This window comes from Oncorhynchus tshawytscha, linkage group LG30, assembly GCF_018296145.1.
Source record: "Oncorhynchus tshawytscha isolate Ot180627B linkage group LG30, Otsh_v2.0, whole genome shotgun sequence".
Taxonomy (NCBI): domain Eukaryota; kingdom Metazoa; phylum Chordata; class Actinopteri; order Salmoniformes; family Salmonidae; genus Oncorhynchus; species Oncorhynchus tshawytscha.
Window position 1 is genome coordinate 8911653 of NC_056458.1, and position 19451 is coordinate 8931103.

The 19451-nt window shown below is 42.0% G+C and overlaps 1 protein-coding gene across 1 annotated transcript; it reads left to right on the forward strand.

Moving 5' to 3' along the window:
- Positions 1-481: 481 nt before the first annotated feature.
- On the forward strand, positions 482-19387 carry LOC112228822 (EH domain-containing protein 1). The gene is made up of 5 exons (XM_024394496.2): positions 482-1159; positions 10708-10805; positions 16511-16923; positions 17065-17229; positions 17630-19387. The coding sequence occupies exons 1-5, from the start codon at positions 771-773 to the stop codon at positions 18149-18151; spliced, it is 1587 nt and encodes a 528-aa protein (XP_024250264.1). The 5' UTR covers positions 482-770; the 3' UTR covers positions 18152-19387.
- The last annotated feature ends 64 nt before the right edge of the window (positions 19388-19451 follow it).

Below are 19451 nucleotides of genomic sequence, written 5' to 3' on the forward strand. Positions count from 1 at the left end.
TGTGTGTGTGTGTGTGTGTGTGTGTGTGTGTGTGTGTGTGTGTGTGTGTGTGTGTGTGTGCGTGTGTGTGTGAGAGGGAACAATGTCAATATTTTGACCTCAACAGTAAACTCCATGAAGAAAGATGACTGACTGAGAATGCAGACACACAAGAACATAAGTGGGTAATGCAAAAAAAATACACTTTCTCCTTGGGAAAATGAAACAAAAAAATTCCCTAAATAATTCCATAGCTGTTTTTCCCAGGAGGAAAAAAACATTTAGGGAATTATTAGGCTACATTGCTTCAATGTAATTTGCTCAAATCAAGGTTGTAATAAATGTGAACGATAACAGTTTATTAACTGTCACTAACAGATCAGACCAGAATGGTTGGGGTTTCCCTTTCGAATTCATAAAGCATGTGCTAATCAGACTTGTAGAGAGGGGGCTTTTAATTTGAAACCAACCCCTCTTGCATTTCCCCCATAAATTGACTAGCCTTCTGACGTTTCACTAGGAAAGCTCGACACCGGAATTGGGATTGTAGAAGCACAGAGGAGAGGGTGTCTTCAAGGGAGTTTCTTGGTCTGCTGTTAGCGAGCCTTGTAGTTTCAGTTCGAGTGTTAGTTAGCTAAACAAGGGTAGAAGGCTAACAAATTTACTCATTCAAACGTATTACCGCGTCCGGGACAGCCACAGAGTCGTTAGCCAGCGATATCATCAACTTTACTACATTGAACAACTAGATTGAGACAAGTAAATCTACAATAGTTCTGAATTCGGGCACCATGTTCAAAAGGAATGGCAAGAAGGACCCAGAACTAATCCAAAATGTGTCGGAGGGGCTGAAAAAACTGTACAAGACCAAACTCTTTCCCTTGGAAGACACCTACCACTTCCACGATTTCCATTCACCAGCTTTGGAAGATGCCGACTTTGACAACAAGCCTATGGTGCTCTTGGTTGGCCAATACTCCACGGGTAAAACCACATTTATCCGGCATCTTATGGAGCAAGATTTTCCCGGGATGCGGATAGGGCCCGAACCGACCACCGACTCCTTCATAGCGGTCATGCATGGAGAGCAGGATGGGCTGATCCCAGGCAACGCTCTAGTAGTTGACCCCAAAAAACCCTTCAGAAAACTCAACGCTTTTGGTAACGCCTTTCTTAACAGGTGAGTCCCAGTCCCGTGTAACCAGCTAGATGGCAAGCTATCTAACTAGGATAACTGGGAATGTGTTTAATGAATCCCCCAGGGAATTAAAAGGATGGGCTGAGTTAGCCCATTCATTGTCGCTAACTGCGTTTAGCGCCTATTTAGGATAGTATCTTCTGGCCTGGCATGTTTTGTTAAGAGCCCCGGCGCTCGCTCTAAAAGTTAAAACGCATCGCTTTCGGTAGTGTTTTGGAAACATAAGGAACGTATCTTTTCATATCAGCAAAAAAATAAAAAAAATAAAAACATTTTGTATAGGATTAGGATTCCCAGGCGGCCTTATAGACAGTCGACTACCTGTGCTAATTAGCTGTAACACCTGTGTAAACCGAAGACAGAAGCCACATGTGTTCACTGAAAAATACTGTTGACTGCAACTGTTAACCTCACCATTTACACTAAGTGTTTTTATTTTGCATTTGTGATATGAAGTAGAGCGCTTTGTTTCTAGAACATACTGCAATTGAGAATCGATTCACGTTTTAGGTGGTGTAGTTGGTGGTTTTGGCTGCCAGAGCAAGTTCGCCTCTGAACAGAATGTCTACGTTTCTTGGACTGTAACATGCTAACCACACCGTCGCGTGCATAAGCGTTGCCAAATAAATGTACACATGCATGTTATTCAATCATTGCACCCACACTGCTGGTGTGTCTACGTAGCCAGGCATTAATATAGTTATTAGTTCTATTTGTGACGCTTGATGCAATCCAAGTCCCGCCTCTCCCATCTCCTCATTGGTTTTTAGAAGCATATACCCACGGTGGGTGATTGAAAGATGAACTGAGGACCACGCCACACTCCAGTTCAGTTGGTGGTAATGCACCTTAAAGTTGGTTACCAACTGCCCTATAAAGTCCGAATAAGCCTGATGGAGGAGAGATTGCTAGAAATGAGTCTACCCTTTTTTTATCTGTGGATTAATTGTCAGAGTAGAGGACCTTGTGTATTTCAGATAAAATAACAACCTGATGTTTATATCCCAGGACAAATTAGCTAGCAACAGCTAACTAGCTAATTTGCCATATATGTTTAATGCTTTTCAACTTGTCCTCAAATTAATATAGTTGGTTCAGAGTTCGTTTTTGATATTTCAACCTGTGTCCTGATCGTGTCTGGTGTGGGTGGTCAGCATGTAAGGAGTAACGGTTAGGTTAATTTTGTCCATTACTGAGCTAGCACTGTTAGAGGATAGCTAGCTATCTTAGTTAGCAAGCTCCTCTGTAATAAAGGTCAAGTAGAGGTGTGAGAAACATTGGAATCATTAACTCGATGTAAAAAATAATATTAAATTCATTAATTAATTAAATTAATAATATTTTAACAAAATTAAAATGACAGTGCAGTTATCACAACTACTACTAACTGACCATCAAAAGGAAACATTTAAATGAAACAAGTACCTAATGCAACAATGTTTTAATGTTCGTATGAGAAGATATGCTTCTTTCAAATGATTTTCCACGGATATAAAGCGCTCCGCATGTCATCCTTGTTAACAGTTGGAAAAATTGTGGGGCGTCCATGCAGAAATCAATGGGATGCTCAAGGAGGTTTGTTCATGCAGATGCAGGAATACCCACATGCAGGAACGCCCCGAATTGCGAGCCGCAATCACACATTATTGCGATCATTAGGGGGGGGTGTTCATAAATTCATTCTGGCTATCTCTTCTGATTTCCAGAGCACTCTCGTCTGAGTGTGCCAGAGTGCTGAATAACTGATGAATTTACAAATGTGCAACACCTGTTGAATATGACCGTTGTCAGTAAATATCTGCAAAAAAAAAGTCATTCAATTGTTGCCATCAGCACAGTTAGTCAGCAACGCTTTAGATAACAACCTAACCAGCTCTGCTAGGTCAAGTTAAACAGTCAGTGAGGTATTCTCTCATTTATGTCTGGAAGTAGCCAGCAAGTTAGCCAACTTTAGCCAGTTAGCTTGGGTGCTTGACTGCTGTTGAGGTCAGAACACTTGGCTCAACGCTACACCTGGCCAGAGCATCCAGTGTGCTCTCTGAATGCTCCAAGAGTGAAACGCTCTGTCTCTTCATAAATTCAATCTGACAATGCTCTGAATTTACACACAGTGAATGAACACACCCTAGGAGAGTCACACATTTTCAGCTGGCCCTTTAAAGGATGGGCTGTTACTGGGGTAACTGGGCACTCCCTTTTCTGTGATGAAAAAAAATCTCTGCTTGTGGATGTCTTCCTAGCAGCAGATGGTTGCAGAAAACTCAAACTAACATTGAAACACGACCTAGCATGTGAACAAAACGTTGTAACTGACCAATACATTTGAGGACAGTCACACTATTAGCCTTTCTTGTCAATTTGACCAACTTCTACATGTGGACTTAAAATTTAAACAGTATATACATTCTGACCCGCCAATGACAATCTACCCGTATTTGGCTGGCGTTAATTTCCAACCCTGAGGTTGTCTTCACTGCCCTGGTGTCATGTCTAGAACCAGTCTACAAGATGCCATGTTGAGAAATTCAAAACGTGATGCCTGGATGGAGAAATTGTACAATGATTGTTTTGCGAGTACAATGCGTGAGCCCTGAAACACCATACGTGGCGATAACGGATTGTTGGATGTATCAACACGCATCACTGCAGTAAGCCGTCACATTGATGAGAGGTGGGACATGATGTCCCATGTACTGAGAACATGGAGAGGGACACCGCAGAGAACCTAAAACGGCATTAACTACCATTGTTGCTGAGTGGGTGGAGGACAGCAGTAAGGGGAGCACTGACTGATAAGTAGCCAGGACTTTGAACTGCACTTCCCCCTAGCGGTTATATGCCGGAACATATCTGAATTGTGAATTCATGTCATTTTATTTTTATCGTTAAAAGATAACAAATGGCAGTTTAAACATTAAGAACAATTGTGCACATCCATAGTCCAAGGATAATCCTATCTTATTTGTCAGAGGATCAGTGATCCATTAATTATTTAAACATTTAAAAAAATCCTCTCTCTGTATTCATGTATTTTTTTTATTAATTGTTTGTCTTTGGATCAGATGTTCAGTGTGTGACAGTATGGGAGGGAGGGGAGTGGCTGTCAGTTTGTGTTGAACTTTGAAAAGCCCCCTCTGGTCTGCCCATGTCCTTTGACTGAGACTGTTCATGCAGTAAACTTGTTAGCTTGACCAAACACACTTCTATCACCTCTGCTTTTATAATGCTCCCATACAGACCTATGTATGAACGAACAGTCTAGCCTGAACCTTGCGCTGACCCTCAGAGAACATGTAATCTATTCATTACACTGTATGTAAGTAGGGGACTTTTATTGTAGAATGTCACCTCTCCTCAGAGGTCCCATAGAAACCAAGGAGCAGTGCATGCTCTCTCCTGGTACAAACTGCCGTAGTGGCTGTCTGGTTCAATCAATTATTAACTGACATTGCTGTCATAGCTACATTGATTCCCACATTACTGGAGAATACCTGGACAGAGATTCTACAGTGTTTCCTGACCAACTATTGGGGTTTATATCATGTTTAACTGATGCCAGAAACATACACTCATAAGTCTGTGGTATGAACCTTTGCTTCACCAAAACTATGTTTGCTCATACCCATTGCTCTGCTGAATCATTTTACTTACAGCAGTCTACAATTTGACAGTGCAATGTTCTCCATCTTTCAGTATTAAATTCCAGCCTTCTCCCCTGCTCTGACAAACACCACACCAAGCTGTTTTATAGTAACCGTTCAGGATTTATTTCCTACACTTTGAACAAGTAAATCTAGTTACACATTGCGCTGTGCTACTGTAGCTACATTTTGTGACTACCCAGACTGTGCAATCACTTTATCCTGCATTCCAGTAGTGCATATGGAAAATAAAGTGTTTTGTTGTCGGATGAAAAGCGGATGCTGTATTTGTTTTATAATGCTGATCTTGTGTGAAATAGAATTACTTTTCTGCTCAAAATTGTGGGTGTGTCACACCCGCGTTTGTAGCACTGTTCCGTACACCTATTGTCAATCAGTTGTGCGTTTCCTTTTGGTGTGAACTAAGCTGACATTAGCCTGCCTTTTTGAAGGAGTCAATTTGACAGCCACTCCAGGAATGGGATCCTCTGTATTGAATGTCATCCATCATGACTGACTTAGTGTGGAGGGAGTGGTAATGCTCTCCTGGGGAAGCAATGATGAAAGGCTACAATAGTTCTGACCAGCTGTGTTTATACTTGGCTGTGATGCTGTTACCACCCTGCCTGAAACATTTCACCCGGTTAATTCACAATTTCAGTGTATAGGCTAACTCACTGCTTTTGGGCTGTCCAGATTTTGTTTTCTAAAATCATGAAAATTAAAAGTTAGGACAATACCCAGTAAATATTGTCTTGCCAATACACTGTAAGTTGTAATGTATAAATGTGTGTTTGTGGTAGATTGTACTGAGCTGACTGGTTAACCAATAGTGTTTCAGGGTTTTTTCCTGGATCAAAAGGGGGCGTAGGTGGTGGGTGCGGTAGGGGGCGTTGCAGAGGTCGTGGCAAGTTGGCTCCTGAGTGGCGCAGCGGTCTAAGGCACTGCCTTTGGGCTAGAGGTGTGACTACAGACCTTGGTTAATTTCCAGGCTGTATCACAACTGGCCGTAATCGGGAGTCCTATAGGGCGGCACACAATTGGCCCAGCGTCGTCTGGGTTAGGGTTTGGATGGGATAGGTCGTCATTGTAAATGACCTTTTCCTTAACTGACTTGCCTAGTTAAATAAAATTTTAAAAATTGACGCGGTCAGCCTGTTGGCACGGCTACATTTTAGGGAATTTGAGTCCCCCATCTTGGCAGTGTTGACTTTATTTATTTATTTTTTTAAATCCAATTTCCTGATTCTACAAATTTCTCCATTGAGCTGAGACATTTTTGCAGTTTTTAAAGCAAATGTCTTTAAATTCTACAGATTGGCATGCAGCTGAGAGAAAGTGTTGCAATTTTAAAGCTAATTTCCCGCAATTATTTGCCCTTTGCCATGGCTAATGATCTTTTGCTCAAACATGAAGTCAATAATGCTAAAATCATGGTTTTTGGAATTTTTAATTTTCCTCAATGTCTAGCTAATATTTGGTTGATCTTTAATTCTCAAAGACTATATTTAAAATTTAAGGTCCATTATCTTTTCAACATACTTTATATCTGGTTTCAGTTTTAAATTTACACCTAAAGCATTTTTCCATCATTACCAAAGATTACAAAGGCATAAAAATCCCTGCCATTTTTGTCTGAGGTGGGTCGACTGGTCAGGCTTTCAGAGCGGAAAGACCTGAGTCAGTTCTGTACTCCAGCTCTGCCTTGGCAGAAAGAACTCATACTGACTCAGCTGTTTCTCTCTCTTTCCTTCAAACAGCAGGCAGCTCATTGTGACCATAACGTATTTCCTTTCACTCTTGGCAATCATGCACTGTCATCCATAACCTTCCATTTTTATCCAGCCCCACTCTGCATCTCTCTCTAACCTTTAACCTCCTAACATTACTCCAGATGCATGATGAACCTTTCAGGGTGGTGTATGCTACTGTATGTATGTCTGCCTACCCCGAGTCCATTTCTCGGTTTTGAGTTTGCAGCTCACACGAACAGAACGAGTTGGCAACCGGACCAAGGGAATGCCAGGAATTCTGGATGAGAGTAAATGTGGTAAAAGAGGAGGGAGTGGAGACTCAGATGAGACTCAATATAGATGGGGCTGGGGAGAATCAGAGGGAAACATCCAAGAAGGGTGTGCCTCGGGCTGCCTGGCTGGGGGATATGTGGCGGTTTGAAATTGCGGCGTTAATGTGTTTTTGTATGACTACAACTGGCAAGTATGTTTCAGAATTGGGGAATGATAGCTGTGTGAGTGACACGGCGTGGTTTAGTCATGAGTTATGCACATGCATCCAGATACGATGAGGGAATCAGATCATGGGAAAGGTGAGTTAAGGAGTTAGAAAGATAAGAGCTCTGCCAAAAAATAAGGACATTCCTGCTCCTCAGTCACATTGAGTGAGGGGAGAGGGAAGGAAAAACAAATTGAACAGAGGAAAGGGGGGGGGGAAATATTCCCATCATGCGTGGTGAGGTAATGTACAGTTGTATTATATCACTCCACTGAAGGCCCTTCACAAGACTGCTACGTTTTCATTGCCTGACAGCAGATCTGTAAGTCGGTCTCGACGAATGTCTCTACCAAGTGTACTGAGGGTGGAGGGGAAAATGAAAGCTACTTCAAGTACATGCTGGTGTTCATAGGAATCATGTGTTCAGCGTCTGGTGTTAAGGACTAGTTAATTGCCCAACATTTCTACATGTGATTTGGAGCTCTCTTTAAATAGTTTTCTAGCATACAGAGTGGACAGAAATGATTTGGGTATGCTCGTTGTCTTGAGTGTAGCATATGGTTTTGTGCCTCGATTGGAGGCTCTCCAAAAACAGTATTTCTAGAGGAGCTGGAAAGATAACATACAGGCTTACTACTTATTCTTACAAGACGTAAGGTGTTGGAGAATGTAGGTTTGCGTCAAAGCTTCCAGTAATTACTTGTCTTCCATACATCTGGTCTGCGTTTGTGAGGCAGGTTGGACATACTTCCAAATTCTCTCAAACTAATTAACATTCAATTCTCTGGCAACAGCTCTATTGGACATTTCTGTGGTCAGCATGCCAATTGCACGCTCCCTCAACTTGAGACATCTGTGGCATTGTTGTGACAACTGCACATTTTATAGTGGCCTTTTTATTGTCCCCAACACAAGGTGAACCTGTGTTAATGATCATGCTGTTTAATCAGCTTCTTGATATGCCCCACCAGTCAGGTGGAAGGAAATGTCAAATACTCGCTAACAGGGATGTAAACAAATTTGTGTATTTGAGATGGGTTAACAAAGTAGACATTGAATATCCGTTTGAGCATGGTGAAGTTATTAATTATGCTTTGGATGGTGTGTCAATATACCCAGTCAATACAAGGATACAAGCGTCCTTCCTGACTCCGTTGCTGGAGAGGAAGGAAACCGCTCGGGGATACACCTTGAGGCCAGTGGTGACTTTTAAAAACAGTTAGTTTAATGGCTGTGATAGGAGTACACTGAGGATGGATCAACATTTTAGTTACTCCAGAATACAAACCTAAATGAAAAGTAGTGAGCCTGTACAGAATAAAAATATTCCAAAACATGCATCCTGTTTGCAATAAAGCACTAAAGTGAAACTGCAAAAAATGTGTCCTGTATACAAAGCGTTATGTTTGAGGCAAATCCAACACCACTAAGTACCACGCTTCATATTTTCAAGCATGTTGGTGGCTGCATCATGTTGTGGGTATGCTTGTCATCGGCAAGGACTAGTTTATTTTAATTTTTAAAAAAACTCCCTAAGCTAAGCACGTACAAAATCCTTGAGCCAGGTTTTCCTCGGTCTGCTTTCCAACAGACACTGGCAGACAACATGATGCTTTGACATTTTTAGTTTGTAATCGAACCCACAAATGCTGATACTCAACTAGTCTAAAGAAGGCCAGCTTTATTGCTTCTTTAAATCCGCACAACAGTTTTCAGCTATGCTAACATAATTGCAAAACAATTCTCTAATGATCAATTAGCCTTTTAAGATAAACTTGGATTAGCTAACACAATGTGCCATTGGAACACAGGAGTGATTGCTGATAACGGGCCTATATAGATATTCCAGCTACGATAGTCCTTTACAACATTAATGTCTACGCTCTTACTGATCAATTTTATGTTATTTTAATGGACAAATGTGCATTTCTTTCAAAAACAAGGGAATTTCTAAGTAACCCCTAACTTTTGAACAGTAGTGTATATTGACTCGGGTGTGACTACCTAATGTAAATGTGATATTCCTGTATTTCATTTTCAATAAATTAGCAAAAATCTTAACAGGTTTTCACTTTGTCATTTTGGGGAATTGTGTGTAGATGGGTAAAATCTATTGGAATAATGATACCTGTTATAAGTGCATGACTGTTGGTAAGGAAAAATCAACTATAAATTCAAGAATTTTACACAGGGTGTCTAGTCTGGTAGAAGCTTAGTATTTATTGAGTGCTACCACAGGGTGGAGGTGTTTCAACATATCTGCCAGGGAGGGGCTATTAAAAGGTTAATGCAAAAAGAGTCCCAGATTTACTGTCATTAGACTCCCCCCTCACACACCCCTTTACCCACTCTTATCCAATGTCTTAGTTCCACTAATGTTCCTATGGTCTATAAGAAATTCCCGGTGTACCAGGAAAACACCCAAGAACTCAATGAACTTACTTTCATTTTCACAATCCAGTCCAGAGATGAGTCACCTTCATGAATCAGCCCCCTCCTTTTCATTGCAGGAATATCAGTGATATTACCAGTCAGGAGTTTCAGTGTACTTGATAAGAAACATATATTTTCACATCAGCTGTCAGGTAGAGAGTGGGGGTGGAGCGTTCACGCAGAAGCAGGAATACCCACATGCAGGAATGCCTCGATTGCGGGCCGCAGTCACACATTGCAGTCATTAGGGGTGCGTTCATAAATTCACTCTGGCTATCCATTCCAATTTCAGAGCACTCTCAGCTGTGTGCCAGAGTGCAGAATAACTGGGTGAAAAGGAAGCTTGTACAGAATAAAAATATTCCAAAACATGCATCCTGTTTGCAATAAGGCAGTAAAGTAAAACTGCAGACAATGTGGCAAAGAAATTAACTTTAGCCCTGAATGCAAAGCGTTATGTTGGGGGCAAATCCATGACATCACGGAATACCACTACATATTTTCTAGTATGGTGGTGGCTGCTTCATGTTATGGGTATGTTTATCATCGGCAAGGACTAGGGAGTTTTTTTAGGATACTAAGCTAAGCACTGGCAAAATCCTAGAGGAAAACCTGGCAGTCTGCTTTCCAACAGAGATCTGGGAGACATTCACCTTTCAGCAGGACAATAACTGAAAATACAAGGCCAAATATACACTGGAGTAGCTTACCAAGACGACATTGAATGTTCCTGAGTGGCCTAGTTAGTTTTGACTTAAATCGACTTTAAAATATATGGCAAGACTTGAAAATGGCTGTCTAGCAATGATCAACAACCAACTTAATAATGCTTGAAGAATTTGAATAAGAATTATGTGCAAATATTGTACAATCCAGGTGTTTAAAGCTCTTCGAGACCTACCAAGAAAGACTCACAGCTGTAATCGCTGCCAAATGTGATTTCTAGCATGTATTGACTCAGGTGTGAATATATATGTGCATTTTGATATTTTTGTATTTCATTTTCAATAAATTTGCAAAAATATCTAAACAGGTTTTCACTTTGTCCTTATGGGGAATTCTGTGTAGATGTATTAAAATCGATTTCCCTTATCCATTTTGAATTCAGGCTGTAACAATGTGGAATAAGTCAAGGGGTATGAATACTTTCTGAAGGCACTTTTGTGGTTAAATACTGCAGTTATTGTGTAGTTACGCATCATCATCAATGTATCTTTCTCCCAGGTTTGTGTGTGCTCAGATGCCCAACGCTGTATTGGAGAGCATCAGTATCATTGACACCCCAGGAATCCTGTCTGGAGAAAAGCAGAGGATCAGCAGAGGTTGGTAGTTAACAGCCTATATTCATTGTACCATTAAGTTTCTTTTGATTTCCCCATCTTTTCTTTCTGCATCCTTCTTTCCCCCTCTCAATGACTCTCCTTTTGCCCTCTTCCTCCATCTTGATCCTTGATTCTGTCATTTTTTTTTACTGAAAAAGGACCACAGTTCTACTTTAAGGTTGGCCGGTCCAATGATCATGTAATGTGGTCAATTTCATTTAGCATGTTTTTGTGTCCCTGAGAATGCAGATAAATGCTCTAGACATTTGGTACATCCTAGTGAAGCAGTGAATGATCTGCATTACAAGGCCTGTGTTTATAGCTGTCTTATTTCATATTACTGCTGAACAGCCTCTGACATTCTGAATTCCTGCGTGATCTGCGTCAGACCACTGCCTCTCATGCATGGTTCTAGAGCAAGTGTATTAGCGAGTACTGTGAAGAGAATGTCAGAATCTCCCCCTGCCGTACACCATGACGACAGAATGGGTGTGAGTGCCGTCCCACTGTGAGCAATGACCTGACAGAGGGAGGCTGCCAGGAAACGGTGGTGGCCTCTGAGGGACAGAGGTGGAAGATGGAGGGTAAGAAGAGAACCTGACTCCTGGGCAGCAGTGTGGCACAGCCATTAGGGAAGGTTTGCCAGTTCAACTCAATGTTGAGCCTGGAACCTTTTTTGAATTCATCCAAAGCATAAATTGATCTCTAGGGCAAGTTTTGAAAAACTTTTTCGAAGTCAGTGAGTCTTACTCTTTGCCCTCTACCCTTCACCCCAGTGTGGTTGCGAATGAGGGAGAGTGAGTGATGGGCTGTGTGTGTGCCTCAGACCATCAGCTGTGCAATGTCTATAAAGATGAGCCACAGCAAGCCAGACAATGGAGTTAGCTGAAGAACAAAACAGAGGTTGTTATTTACACTAATCATAGGTGTTTACACTAATCATAGGTGTTTACGCTTCATTTGTTTCACCCTGGTGTGAGCATCCTGGGTGAATAGTTGGGCTCGCCCAACCGCCACTGTGTTACCTCGGGGTGTGAAAACACTTCCTGGGGATATAAGAGAAAGTGAGAACTTAGTGGGGCTGTCTTTTTATTTTTACTACAACCATGGCGAAATAAAAGTAGACTTGGCATGTTTAGAACTCTTTGATGTTTGAGTGCTGAAGGCAGGAGATCAAATGAGTGTTTGAAGTCCAGGGGAATTACAGAGAATCGAAAGATGGTGTGCTGTACCGTACTTACAAAGCACTTAACTGTAGATGGGAGTCAGGGACTGGGATGTTACGCTGGGCTTTCATACACTTCCTGGAGAGGATTGAACACGTCTCATAACCCACTGTGGGCTATAGTAAATCACATGCATGCTCACATGACCACAGAACTGAAATGGGGAAGATTTGAATTGACATTCCTACACAGTATATTGAACCATGATGCAGTACTGAGGTTACAACATTTTGTAAAGTACTTATTGTGGTCAATTCAGTGCAGTTTATTACAAAGGGGAAGCCTTGCTACAGTCATTACTCAATGATGGAAAAGTAGGTGGTTGGTTGTAGTTAACTCAAACTGAGTTCTCTCTAGAATACACATACTACCACTACTACACACAAAGACACGTGCTCGCACGCTCACACACAGGAAACCCACACCAGAGTCAATGTAGGGTCACTGCAATATACTTCCCCATTGTCCCTGTGACTGGATCACAAATTCTCTCATCCCACTCAACTACTTTCCGCTTCATTTCCCACCATTTTTTTTCATTTATGAATTCATCTAATAGGGTCTGTCAACAGAATGTCTTTGTTGGCCATCGTAGTGTTTTATCAGCCTCAAAGTGATACTTGTCTCCATTTGCCCTGGCTCAGACCTTGCAAGGGCAAGTTAATAATCTCCTCAAGTCTTCTGACTCGATCTGTCTGCTCCACGGCTGCTTTACATTTGTTAATCGTAATACTGTGGCCTGCTTGACAATATGGAAGAAGAAAAAAAGTGTACGCTATTTAGCTGCCTTACTGTTGGGGTTTGTTGGACTTGTCCTTATAAGGACTTCCCCCGGGAGGGTTCCAGCAGTGAATCTAGGCTACTACTTCATCTGTGAAGGGAAGGCAGGTGAATGAGGCGATGTCCTTGTCACTCTAGCGTATCTTGCAAGGTTCAGTTAGACAGACCGTTCATTATTTACTGTATACATGGTGAAGGTCCTCGGTGACTCCAAGCTTTCTCCCGGGTGTCGGGTGTCAATAGCATTCCCTCACACTCAGACTATTCTTGGCAAATTTAAGGCTGGTAATTAAAGGGGTTGCTGTGTCTGCTGTCAGCAAGTGAGCTGGAAGAGATTTGAACCCATGTGGTTAACCGGTGACAAAAGACAGCTTATGCAACGTGGCTGGTTCCTTAACCTTAAAGGAGAAGGAGTGGTCATGTCATTGGCACTTTATGCCTGTTTTTATTTCAGAAACGTATAAAGTTTAGTTTTCACATGCGTACATACACACAGTGAACCGTTTAACCGGAGGCAATACAGGATTTCAAAATGTTGCAAAAGCAGGCCCTTTGCAAACAAATAGGTCATTAGCCATTGAATTGTGGAATTCAAATGCCCATTCTGTGAACATATTCCTAGATCCTTCCTCTGTTCTAAGCCTTTCTGTTAACTGGAGAGGGGATGCTGTGTGAATGGGCCGTTGGTGTGGAGAGCTGACTATTTCCCATAGTGATACAGAGGAGATAGTTATGAGACGTGTGTCGTACTGCCCAGGCTCCACTTCGATCAACCAGGACATTACTAATGTTTCTCCCTGGTGGCAGGGGGGAAAGAGTTGAGTTTGTGGCACTACCATGTACCAAAGAACCAGTAATGTAACTCCTGAAACAAGGCCAGGCAGTGGGGTTCATGACCTCTGACCAACTAGTATAAATCAGGAAGAGGACCACATTGTAGGAAGTGATGACAGTGAACCAACCACTGTCAGTCTTTGAAAACAGTGCGTGATGTCTTACCGTGTACGTGGCCAGATGCAAACAAACAGGCCTGTTGCTATTGGACAGGCAGCTAAGCATGTCTTATTTCTGAGCCCTGCAAGGATGGTCTCAAATTCCTATTCTGCTGTATGCTTCATAGGCGCCTGAGTATGACACTGACTTTCTCTGCCAGATCAGCATGCAGTGTTAATTGTCACCCTAGGTACTTCCCCATTTTCTTTCTATCATTACATTGAAATTAGAAATTATCTTTGTAGGTTTGGTGTCCATTGTCAATTCCATGCGTGTGTTCATCGCGGATATTTCCTTTTTGGAAAAGTGAAGGAAGAAGGTATGCTGTGCCGAGAAAGCAAAACTGAAAAATACCTTGCGTTTAGATGCACTTTCACCTCAACCAATTAGCTTCCATCAGGGTTGGGGGCAATTCCACTCTTTAGTTCATGGAAGCTGAGAGAGAAGTGGAGTAGAACACACTTTATGAATCCCTTGACTTGAAACAGTGTTGACCCTTGACCTTGTCTGTATCAGGTGGATCACTGACTAAGATGATAGATAGGCCTACCCAAAACAAAAAAGGCATTGACAAGTCTGACATACAGTTGATTGGGTGGTATGTCCCTTCATCCCCCTTGTGATTGCGCTCACCTTTTTTAAGTCAAGTTGGCCTTGATTTCTCCAGAGATTGGTCACTAGGTTAAAATATGGTGTAACAATTAACCTTCAGATGAAATGATAGGATTTGTGACAGGCAGTGGTGTTTTCTTTTATCACCTCCATATAGATTTGATATCCCGGTCTTTTATTACCAGCATATACTTCTTTTAAAGTGAGAGATAATGAGGAGCTGTTCTTGTGGACTCTTGACTTTGACTCTTGACTTTGCCAGGTCACGCCCTCATTGGATCTGTGCAGAGATCACACATCCTGCCAACATCGACACAAAAACCAGACTGATGGAAGAATACCTTTTCAGTCTTTCACTGGGATTAGATTCACTACTAGTTCTTGTCTATAACTGTTCTGTGCTTTGTCACGTATTTGTACATTTTATGTGGACCCCAGGAAGAGCAGCTGAGCATTTGCAGTGGGGATGGGGATCCTAATAAACTAAACTACAGCCAACATATTAGGACACTGTGCTTATTATCATAGTGAATAACATGATTCTAACCAACTACTGTACTGTTTTAATTGACACTCATTGTTGAATCTAGTCTCTGGACATTCCCCAGTTGCTAATGATTAGTTGAGCCCTAATCTTGGGACAGACAGGAAAAAGGAGGAAGGTCAGGTTTTATACACACACACACACACACACACAGGTGGATGGCTTTATAGGGCTTCTCTTCTGGTTTAATCAGCAGAAGTTAGATCATAAATCAATGAGTAGGTACACCTTACTTAGGTATTTCATATAAAGGAATAGCTCTGCAACATTCCCAATGGAGCTCTAATGTATGTGTGAGGGGAAGAGCCGGTGAGATGTACATTTTGTTTCTTGCTGTTTAAATAGAATGCTGAATCCAACTGTTCTCTGCCTTGTACATCCCAAACCCGATTTTAAAAACAATAAAAAATAAATTTAAAAATGGCCGTTGTGGCCAATCCCTTTTATTAGAAACTACAACTACTTTCAGTATGACTAGTATCAGTGTTTTTGTCTCCACCTCCAGCACAACGTGCCAAGGCAGAGTGGTGCCCTGCTGCGCTCTAGTACAATTCAGAATGAACAAATAACTATTCTAAGGTGAGGAAGAGGTCTCTTTGTGGGCCCAGTGTCTCCACTGCACAATTTATGCTCCAAAGGCTCTTTCCTGTTTGTCATTCAGGGGGGATATGTCCACGTGTGGAGGTGGGTAGAAGACATCCCCTGGAAATAGAATGGACCCAGCCTAATACATTTAAAACATTACTGAATGTCTTGTTTGATGGGACAAATGTCATGCATAAAGCATTTGATCTCATTCAGTCTTGATTTTCTTCTGCATGCTTGAAAACATGAATCCTGTACTATTCTGAACTGAAATATAAGCTAGGCTCAGTGTTCAGCAAATTGTGCTCTCAAACAACCATGAATATGTCCCGACGCTTATCTTTTTAGAACATGATGAAATTTGAGGCCTAAACTTGCTTGCATCATCACATCTATTTCATAAGGCTTTACTAGGTGTGACGGGTGACATGAAATGGATTCCACTTTATCCATTTCTATGCTCTGTCGGTCATGGGTAGAGAGCACAGCTCTGCTCTGGGCAGTGTTTGTGTCAGTGTGAGGGGAAGGAACATGGAGGGTATTTAGTCAAGGTTTTCCTGGCAGAGGAAAAACACATTTTGTCTCATTGTGAAATATACCTGTTTTGGTATCTAGCTGGGTCTGTCTGTTGCCGTGTGGAGCGGGACCAGAGACCGGATAAGCTGGAGTGGCTCTGGAATCTGAGCTGATTGATATGCATAGAGAAACAAACACACACTTACTAGGAGCGGCTCACACTTTCTAAATCAAGTTGGTGTGGATTTATCTGCATGTTTTCACTCCTTTACATAATCACAGATCCAATAAACTTGTTGGACTGTATTTTGTTGACCACATCTCGTACCATTTTTCATTTGATTTTAAATGTTAAACTTCTGATAAAAGGGTGTAATTCCTATGGATGTTGACGATTTTCATACCCCTTATGACAAAACAAACACCATTTTCCTCTCTCCTCTCGTCAGGCTATGACTTTGCTGCAGTGCTGGAGTGGTTTGCAGAGCGTGTTGACCGCATCATTCTGCTTTTCGACGCCCACAAGCTAGACATCTCGGATGAGTTCTCTGAGGTGATCCGCTCCCTGAAGAACCATGAGGACAAGATGCGGGTGGTTCTGAACAAGGCTGATCAGATTGGCACACAGCAGCTGATGAGGGTCTATGGCGCCCTCATGTGGTCTCTTGGTAAAATTGTCGGTACGCCAGAGGTGATCCGGGTGTACATTGGTTCTTTTTGGGCTCAGCCGCTCCTGGTCGCAGACAACCGGAAGCTTTTTGAGGCAGAGGAGCAGGACCTTTTCAAGGACATCCAGGGGCTACCTCGGAATGCTGCTCTGAGGAAGCTCAATGACCTCATCAAGCGGGCTCGCCTCGCCAAGGTGAGACCTAGGTCTTAAATGTTGGGTTTATTAATATTTATCTCTGGAAACAATTACTCTACTGTATTGTATAACCCTCAATGTCAAAAATCTATCCGTGTTTAGATCCAGATATGATTAATTTAGTCTTCCTCCCTCCAGGTCCACGCCTACATCATCAGCTCTCTAAAGAAGGAGATGCCCAACATGTTTGGGAAGGAGAATAAGAAGAAGGAGCTGATTGCTAACCTGGGGGAGATCTACACGAGGATTGAGAAAGAGCACCAGATCTCACCCGGAGACTTCCCTAAACTAGCTAAGATGCAGGTACACAAATGTACATTATTTTTCCAGTGGGGGTAGTAATTATGTTAAAGGAGAACTTCAGCGTCAGCTGAACTTGTGAATACCTTTTTTATGTCTGCGTGCAGTTTGAAAGAAGTTTATAACTAGTGTTAGTGCAATGACTGGAAGTCGATGGCAACTGCTAGCATGCTAGTCTATACCGTAGACTTAGTAATTGCACCAATGCTAGTTAGCTTTGGCTTGCAAAACTACCTCTAACTTCCTTCATACTGGATGCAGACATAAAAATGGTGTCCATGATTTCAATCCCGAAGTATCCCTTTAACCGAAGTAGTGATATCAGTAGTTGTGATGAGCGTTGCAGATACCTTTCCTTGACTAGAACTCCCCTGACCTCATTTCACCTTTTATAAACACACAGGAGATCTTGGCTAACCAGGACTTCAGTAAGTTCCAGGCAGTGAAGCCCAAGCTGCTGGAGGCTGTTGAGGACATGCTAGCCAATGACATAGCCAAACTCATGACCCTTGTCCGCCAGGAGGAGGCAGCCATGCCCAGCCAGTCAGTCCAGGGTGGCGCCTTTGAGGGCACCATGGACGGGCCTTTCGGCCATGGCTACGGCGAGGGTGCAGGCGAGGGCATTGATGAGCTGGAGTGGGTGGTGGCACGAGACAAACCCACCTACGACGAGATCTTCTACACCCTGTCTCCTGTCAACGGCAAAGTGTCAGGTGCCTTGGCCAAGAAGGAAATGGTGAAGTCCAAGCTGCCTAACACAGTGCTGGGAAAGATCTGGAAGCTGGCTGACGTAGACAAGGATGGATACCTGGACGATGACGAGTTTGCCCTTGCCAATCACTTGATCAAGGTGAAGCTTGAGGGGCACGAGCTTCCCACTGATCTGCCAGAACACCTTATCCCTCCCTCCAAAAGGGGACTGTAGAATTGGAACTCTCATATATGGGCAGGCCTGAATAAATAGATGGTGGCTGAGGTTTTTCGGAGTGAGTGGGATGCGTTAAAAGGGAAAGGTGCATTTTTGGCCAAAGTAAATGTGAGAGTTTTGAGGAGAATCATTCTGGTTCATCATTCATTCTGTCTTATGTCAAATGGCGCAACAGCCGTCTGCATAACTGCATGTTGTGTTAGAATAATTCCATCTGATGTGAGACAATGGAGGGGGTGGCGGTCTGGGTAGGGCTATGATAATGGTGTTGGGGTGAAATTAATGTTAGACTGACTATGATAATTAACATAGTCCATTCAAAGATAAAAATGTTAATCTCTAACTTCACCTGAATCCCTTATCTTCCTCAGTACTTATTTGTCTTACCATTATCTTTATCAAAAGGCCTTTGTAGTTATGATGTATCAAGTTCAATCTCTACTTTGGGACCTGCTGAATTTATTGTGCTTCAATTTATTGTATGGCCATTCCTTTTCATTTTTTTCTAACGTCACAGGTCACTCATCAAATCAAACGATTACAAAGAAATAAGGGTAACTCATAGAATGTTTATTTAAACCTAGTCTTCCATTAAGTTTGATTTGTGTCAGTGTAGTCAATTGTTTATTCTACTTACAGATTTATAATTTATCATCAAAACCATTTGTATCTTTAGCTTTTCCTAACGCCATTGTAAAGCAAAGTATTCTTAGTCTGAGGGAATATAGATACATTCGTATTGTCACGGATTTAACACTGACAAACTAGTGTCTTGGACGACCTTGACTACCTGGTCTCTTTTTGAACATCTGTCTGAAAACGCTCCAGTAAACCATATATTATGTAAAGAAAAATGACATGATCTAGTTTATGCTAAACTTTGTGCAGTTATCTTTATCTCAGATATCCAGCCCATACTCCGAGGCTTTCCAGTATAGTGCTTTCGATTGCAACAACAAAATATTGTCTTTCCACTCACTGGTTCCAGGGAATGGGGTGGGTTGGGCATACAGTATGCATTGGCAAGATATCTGATCAAATGTATTTATGGAAAATCAATTAACGATTTGGGGCGCCGTACCAGTTTAAAAATCCCAGTTTGATCCCTGGCAGTCACATCTAGCCTTCAATGCCAAAGTCGCTTAAGTGTTGTATGTAGAAGTGGCTCTAGCCCTCAAATGTTAATATGTACATTGTTTTTTGTCTCTTCTGAAATAAAATGTTATTCAAATACATTTGTCTGCTCTGTTAATGGATCAAACATTGCCCAGTAAAAGCCCAAATTCGTAGTTCAGTA

Excerpts from the sequence above, each read along its gene's own strand:
- LOC112228822 (XM_024394496.2), top strand. The coding sequence starts at position 771 with ATGTTCAAAAGGAATGGCAAGAAGGACCCAGAACTAATCCAAAATGTG. Across the intron at positions 16,924-17,064 it reads AGCGGGCTCGCCTCGCCAAG|GTCCACGCCTACATCATCAG; the intron begins GTGAGACCTAGG and ends TCCTCCCTCCAG. Across the intron at positions 17,230-17,629 it reads CTAAACTAGCTAAGATGCAG|GAGATCTTGGCTAACCAGGA; the intron begins GTACACAAATGT and ends ATAAACACACAG.